At 38.6% G+C, this 7,500-nt stretch overlaps 1 protein-coding gene across 1 annotated transcript in view; it reads left to right on the top strand.

The window, feature by feature from the left end:
• Window positions 1-7,500, top strand: part of LOC135225780 (uncharacterized) — a 35,050-nt gene that overhangs the window by 27,039 nt on the left and 511 nt on the right. Inside the window, exons 12-18 of the mRNA XM_064265246.1 lie at window positions 44-190; window positions 1,810-1,978; window positions 2,500-2,632; window positions 6,250-6,362; window positions 6,518-6,615; window positions 7,136-7,277; window positions 7,431-7,500. The exon at window positions 7,431-7,500 is cut by the window's right edge and continues 2 nt beyond it. Coding sequence (XP_064121316.1) covers window positions 44-190; window positions 1,810-1,978; window positions 2,500-2,632; window positions 6,250-6,362; window positions 6,518-6,615; window positions 7,136-7,277; window positions 7,431-7,500 — 872 coding nt within the window. The remainder of the gene's footprint in view (window positions 1-43; window positions 191-1,809; window positions 1,979-2,499; window positions 2,633-6,249; window positions 6,363-6,517; window positions 6,616-7,135; window positions 7,278-7,430) is intronic.

Raw genomic sequence — 7,500 nt, 5'->3', positions numbered from 1 at the left:
GTGGGTTTTGAAGCTTTATTAAACGTTATTTGTGATCACGCAGAAAGAAGAAGGAACCTTCAAGGGAGTCAAAGTCATGGATGAAATCAGCGCAGATGATCCAGTCTTTGTCGATTTCCTGGTCGACCAGTATCGTCTTATCGCTACCCATATGATGCTGGATGGCAGCTACTCACAGATGTCGATAGTTGTGAGTATTGACCACTTTTCTTACCGTATCCAACACATACAAGGTAACTAAACACGTTGCAAGACAAGTGCACTAGACCTCAAAGGAATATAATCCAGAGAAAACCAGTACCAAGATAAAGGTTCGCTTAGATCAGGCAGAGGCTCACATGCCAAACAGAAGTACCGACACTACAGTATCTAGCGATGAGTGCCCATAATTTCCTTTCAAACAACTCCTTTTTATCTACTTGTTTTACAAATTTCGTCACCACCGGAAAATATGGCACTTTTTTTTCGTCAATAAAGGCTTTTTTTTATTAGTTTTCTATATGATATAAGTAACAACTTGAATCTTGCTTTTATATTTTTGTAACATAATGTAGTTTTGGAAATTTTTGAACTTTTATGAATCAGTCTGTCAACATCATTTGGACGAATAATAAAATATGTTTAACATATTTTTAATCCCCAATTATAAAATTATGCCCGGTCTGCTTAGCTTTCACTGGAAGTCCGCATCGAGTCTCATAGGGGTGTCAGGCATCGCACTCGTTGCGCTTTGGAATTAAAAGAATTTCCAGATATAAGAAATGGTTCCAATTCATCAAAAACTAATATGCTATTCAATTCAATCATTTCAAGATACTGTTTCAAACCACCGACTGCCTTTCGCTTCTTCTATTTGATTCTTTACATCAGGAAACCGTCATTTCACTTAATTAAACAATCCAACTCCTGTTACTTTCTTTCCCTTGCATGGCTGAACTGCCCTTACTTACACTTCTCTATCTTTTCTCTCTCTAAGAATACATAGTTGAGTAATGTTTACATTTTATCTAAACTGTTCTGTAACTTTGATAGTTACCAGAGCAAAGCTTCCCCGGCTTTAACTTTATTTTCGACGCCGTTTGGCGCAAGCTTCCTCCTGTCCTTAGTACATTTTGCAAGCGGTCAGGCTTTATCTGAAATCATGCAGTTAGACTCGCCTTCTTATATTCACTAGAAATGACAACGTTTAACTTGGCGTGTACCAAGATTTGGTCGTTACAACAGAATGAGAAGTCTTACGCTTCAAAATGGCGCCTTCACCAAATGTGAAAGAGCAAGCCGGGGTAGACAATGAGGTCCAGAAATGGCTGAAGTGACAGAAGATATCAGTGGTGACAGAAAGAGATTTTCATTTGTAGAAAGAAACTGAAAGCATAATAAAAATGAAACATCTTGTTAGCGAAGCCTGCGTCAGCTTATAAAGTAACGTTGAATAAACCTCGAAATTAAAGTTGTCAATTGTGCCCCAATACTTGTATTTCAATCGTTATTGCAAATCCCGTTCGTTCATAGATTTTTAGATGTGGTCTGTGGTCCATTCACTGTGAGGTCCCCTACTGTTCGTCTAGTTCTTATTGAAGCAAAATGATGCTCTTGTTACGATTTTTGTTCTTCATCTATTCTACGGTTGTGAGTTCTTGCATATCAATTAGACAGAACATCCAGCGTTTCCTTAGAAGCCGGAGTTTTTGTTGTAGTCCAATTGAAGAGGTAAAATCGTATCCTTCCAACTAGTGCTTATTGAAAGTCTTTAGAGCTCCAAACTACTGCAGGAAATTGCATATTCACATAATCTGTTTTTCTTCTCAGGGAAGTTATGACGAATGTCTCCTGGGATGCGACACTGCCAGAAGTTTCGACTGCCAGACCTTCTCTTACTGCTACAACTCTCAAAACTGTTTTCTGTCGAGTGAGGTTGTGGACGTCCCCATTGACCTTCACAAGGTCGTAGTTCAGGGAGACTGCGTCGTTGTGGCTCGTAAGTTGCATCTGACGATGCTTCTTAAAATACCAAGGAAATAAGCCCGCGAAATAAGATAAAGGCTGAGGCTCATGGTTAAGCACATCTTTTCTTTTGTCTTTCTATATTTGTGTGCCTGTGCGCATGTTCATTTGGATGCTTGTCCTTCTTTGTAATAAATAATACATGAAATATCTCGATTGGGATAGCAATATAAGTGGCTCTCTCTCTCTCTCTCTCTCTCTCTCTCTCTCTCTCTCTCTCTCTCTCTCTCTCTCTCTCTCTCTCTCTCTCTCGACATTTTATAACTTTGGCCTGTCATTTAAGTTATGCAGATGAGCTCAGCATCGACCTTAATTTTAATCCCTTTTTCGTTGATGTGCAACACGATTATATGCATAATGAACATTTTAGTGGAGTAAAGATTATTTTATGTTCGGAAAAGTAATGTGGTTTGCTTGATTCCTATATTGTCACCGTCAAATTAATTCTAATTGTGTGTAACAGAAAAATAGTTTACAGTTTTCTCTTTCTTTCAGGTGAACACACTTCTGACTACACGCGTCTGGAAGGCGCTTTCTACCAGAGTGATCCAAAACAAAAAATTCCGAAGGTCAGAAGTGGAGAACAGTGTGCCTTCCTGTGTGATAATTCCACTGATTTCACGTGCAGGTAATTCTTAATTCAACCTCTCTCTCTCTCTCTCTCTCTCTCTCTCTCTCTCTCTCTCTCTCTCTCTCTCTCTCTTCTTCTTCTTCTTCTTCTTCTTCTTCTTCTTCTTCGTCTTCTTCTTCTTGTTATAAGAAAATTCTCCATAAAACTGCGGAAATGAAAATGGCATTATTATTGTTATTGAGGAAACATGGAGTATGACCAAGGATAAGCGTCAAGAAAGTCTCAGTTACAAAAGGCTGCTAATAACTAAGTACTCTGGTATACACACACAATCTTCAAAAAGAAAAATTCCAAAGTGACAAGTGACTGAGAAAACTAGCCATTACTAGTGAAATTGCCTACATTGATAATAATTGCCGGAAGAAAATGAAGGAAACAAAACTATAATAAAAACAAGATAGAAAGAAATAAGTTACCATACAAAAAGAAGCGAACTCCAACTTTAAGTCTAATTCAGCCTGGATAGGAAGAGGGGGTGGGAAGGGGGTCACGTCTAAAAATAACCGAAAACTACAGATGTTAGTGTCTAATCCATAGTTTCTGAGGTCGCTGAGATGAATCATGACACTCCCGACGCCCTTCAAGACCAAGTGCAGCCCCAATAGGAATAAGGGTGAGAAGTGGTGAAATATAAAATGTCAAAAATAGTCGGCAATGTAACCGAAGCAACTATCTTAACAAGAAAGGGAGAGAGTGAGAGAAAGTAAGAGAGAAAGGAAGTGAGAGAGAGAGAAAGAGTAGTGGGAGGAGACACACACACACACACACACACACACACACACACAGAGAGAGAGAGAGAGAGAGAGAGATTTATCGGTTGTCATACAGAATTTTCCTGGGCAGTGCCGGGTTGGTCAGCTAGTGTTGGGATAAATTTGTCGTCTTGCACTTAAGAGATTAGAAAAAGAGTAAGACCTTCTGTAGTGGAATAGAATTTGTAAGCGAAGGTTTAAAAAATAATTGATACGGTAACTGGTATCGCATGTGTTGAAATCTGACGAGAATAAAAAAAAATAGCTATCGCAGCAATTAATGAGAAAACAGTCAAAATAAGGAATACTGTATCACACTTACCATTGGAATTCTAACATGTGATTTGAGACGCAAGAGGGACAAGTTCTGTAAAAACAGATATTAATTAGATAACTCATACCTCTAGAGTAAATTCCATGCCGATTAAAATCTCTAGAATATCCTGAGATTATATGACGCCTTACATTCGAGGGCTAAAGGTGACACGACGAACAGTCACCAGTAAACTTGACTGTCAATCTGCGCAAGTATATTTTGTTACCTTTCATAACTAAATCACCCAATATCTTCCAATGTAACAAAGCAGCATCTAACCTCCATATTTATATTAAAGCGACGTGTTTTTCATCGATGTCTTAAATTTGTCATAGATATTGATATCTGTGCAACACTTGGAAAGGATGAAAGGATTTAAAAAATCTTTACAGTATCTGATTATATATAACTTGTGATGACGACCCTCTCTTTATAAACGAATCTTGACACGTATTCCCACTTCTGGCTTTTTCACCTTCGCTGCAAGGGGCGTTTCACCTCCTCTGTCTGAGATCTCCCTCTCGAGGGGACAGATTTTTGGACAACCCTTTTCACCTCCGAGTGACGAAACGTTACAACCGATGCACAGATAGTCCTTGGAAGTCCTTGAAGAGTGAGTCACAGAGGACTTGCTTTCTTAGAGGTAACCGAGCTTGGTTCCTACATTCCTTCTCATTCATAAGAGATACAGGAAAATATGAAACATGCATAGCATCGTGAAATTAGACAAATCTATAACTAAATACATAATAAATTATTTAATTTGTAGGAAATATATGTATTATAAAAATGACGATAAACAAAACCTTTTCATTTAGCGTTACCTTGTCTTACATAGTTAGGTCAAAAGCAAATAATACTACGTGACTGTAGTAAGATGGTAGTCGCTCCTCTGAAAATGTCAGAAAGTAAGAACGGTGCAACATACCAAAGCTAGAATTAGTTAAAAGTCGACAGACTTCACAGCAGGAAAATTGATCAAGTTCTTGACTAAGCAATCCCTCATAAGTACCGCACAGATATCAATGTACTGATCTTGACCTTGCAGTTCACAAGTATTGGCGCATCAGTGGTAGCAGTCCTTTTTGAAAGTTGAAATATTCTTTACCAACTTCCTGCTCTGACAAGAGCGGCGGATCTCTGCTGCAGAGCAGATGAAACACAGGTCCATCAACACTCTCGGCCGTGTTTGGGAACACAAAGAAGTTGGCCTTCATAGGGAACACGGAAGCGCGACAAAAAGCAACGGCTATCTTGTCCTCCAAGGCCTCATTACTTGTTAGTAGGTTTGCTTGGTCTCTATGAACCCCGACAAGGAGCATTGTCCTCTATATCACCTAATATTGCATCAACCACTTCGGTTGCATCGCCGGACAACTTATAATAATTCAGTCTATTTATTTCTTGACCTGTGTCATTAAACTGCCTCTATCCAGATAGTTGGTGTCTGGAATTGAAATCCGCAATGAGGTTTGTGGGTTCCCTCCTGTTCATGAACTCATTACATATTGGACTGCTAAAAAGTCGTCTTGGAAATCATCTCTTATTCTATGTCTAATATTCTTCTTGATTGCTATTGCTATTCCTGCAAAGGATTCATCAGCAAAGTTTTGCATACATGTATTAAATCCAAACATTTTCATGGCTTCATTTCGTTTCATACCATGCTCATTGATTAATATGATGTCAGGGTCGTCTTCTCTAATTATATTATGTAATTCAAATTTCTTTGTTTTTTAGGATTTCACGCTGTGCCGAATTATTTTAATTCTTCGCGGAGTTGAGACCATTCGAGTTACGTGTTATTTTTCATTCATTTTTTCGTTTTCTGGTACTGTTCATTTTCTGGTATTCAAGGAACCGCTTCGGCATTTAGTAAAGAAGGAAATTTTGAGTTTGACAGCAAAAAATAACAAATAGAGATAATATACTGTATATATCTAGCCGTGGCAAAATTTCATATTCACGAGAAGTAACATTGTTTACAAAAATAATCGCCAATAAACCCGAGATCACTGTGTTATAAAATGTATAAAAAAAGATTTCTGATATGACATATGAAATAAACTTAAATAATTGATGAACAAACCAAATAGCAAATATAGCAGAGCTCAAAGAGTTTTTTTTATTCAGTTTAAAAGAATACAACTTATTTTTAATAACGATAGAAATTGTCCATGTGAAATGCATCTTGACCGAAACATGAGTAAATCAGTAAAGGATTGTCAAATTATTGTTTTGAAGCAGCTCACCCTGTGAAAACGAATGTCGACAAGCACTTCGAGCATTATCCAATCCTACTGGACGTCACTAGAGTTTGTTTCATCGCAGGATTTGGTGAAAGTCAATTTCCAGCACCGGAAAGGGAAGGGTTTACGAACGAAAGCGCTGGACATTTTCATTCATCTTGCTTTTGCTTTAGATTTGCCTGTGCATATTGATCTAGTTACTGTTATGCGTTTGTGTTTATTAAATATCGCTCTTACCAGGGACAAAACCTCTTAGCCATTACCCACAAACTAATGCTCTTATGTACCCGTGTACAGGTCGTTTGACATTTGCTATGATATTGTCACCTGCTACCTCTATGAAGAGAGGTCCATTGATATCCCGGATGAGAAGATCAACCATTCTCTCGCACTCTGCGACCACTTCGAACGTAAGTCAGATTATCCTCGGCGCAGGATTCGCTCTGCTGATTTTCATCAGTGTTTACCATTTATAATGCAATTTAATTATTCATAAGTCCTTTAGTATTCACCTGGAACGAATTTGATTAAGCCGTTAATGATAAAAGTGACAATACTTCGGCAGGAGATGCTCTGGTAGATTTCAAGAAGCATCCCAAGCAAGTTTTGGATGGCAGTCGTGAGAGATACGTGGACGGGGTTTCAACGAAGGAATGCGCTGACGTAAGTACGAGAGAAAAACAATATGTTGCTTCAGTCTTGGATTCGGTTCCCTCTTTTTATTGCAACTTCACACGCACTTACAGACTTCATTTTCTGTCGCCCCCTCCGAGCTTTAGTTGGAAAGCAAATGAATAGCCATGACTTTTGGCCAATGTTACCCAGTCTGCTTCGCGCCGATTGTTTTGAAAGCTTTAGGACTGAATCACTGAAATTCTGTAGACCTTTAGTTTAGGGTCTAATGAAGTGAAGAGGTTTCGGGATGTTCTCAGTCAAAACCGAATGAAGCAAAAGTTCTGATACTAAAGTCAAATTTGAAATAATAATTCAGGTCATGCTCCTGTTAGTGATATCTAGATGTCTGTGAATCCATTTCCATTCAAGTCATTTTTGAAGAACAGCAGTCTCTTATTGGCCCTAATTTCTAATGTGTGTGCGTTTTTTGTTGTTGGATGGGGGGAGGGTGGGTGGGGGGCGGGGTTGCCAACATATCAATGCATTCGTATTTGATTTGATTTCCCAGGTGTGTGAAAAAGAACCCGATTACGGCTGCAACGGCTTCGACTACTGTTATGGCAATCCAAATACTTGCTTCCTCACCAGAGACCACTACAACGACGATGGTGTCGTTATCCATAATAAAATAGAGTGTGACCATTATTCGCGTAAGTAAGACGCGCCTTGAAACTGGCGTTATGTTTGCCTGTTTGTATGCACTTGTACACGTGTATCTTCTCTAAAATTCTAAATTTTTTGACGTCTGAGTTGGGTCAGTAATCACATAGATGTATTAAACATTTTTTTATTCGTCCGTACAGGAGAGTACTATGATGGGAAAGACAGAAATGATTTCTCTCATGACAAGTTAGCCAAGTACAAATACAGCCC

This window comes from Macrobrachium nipponense, chromosome 13 (assembly GCF_015104395.2).
Source record: "Macrobrachium nipponense isolate FS-2020 chromosome 13, ASM1510439v2, whole genome shotgun sequence".
NCBI classification, from domain to species: domain Eukaryota; kingdom Metazoa; phylum Arthropoda; class Malacostraca; order Decapoda; family Palaemonidae; genus Macrobrachium; species Macrobrachium nipponense.
The sequence above is the reverse complement of the archived record's forward strand: the minus strand, read 5'-3'. Positions and strand labels throughout refer to the sequence as shown.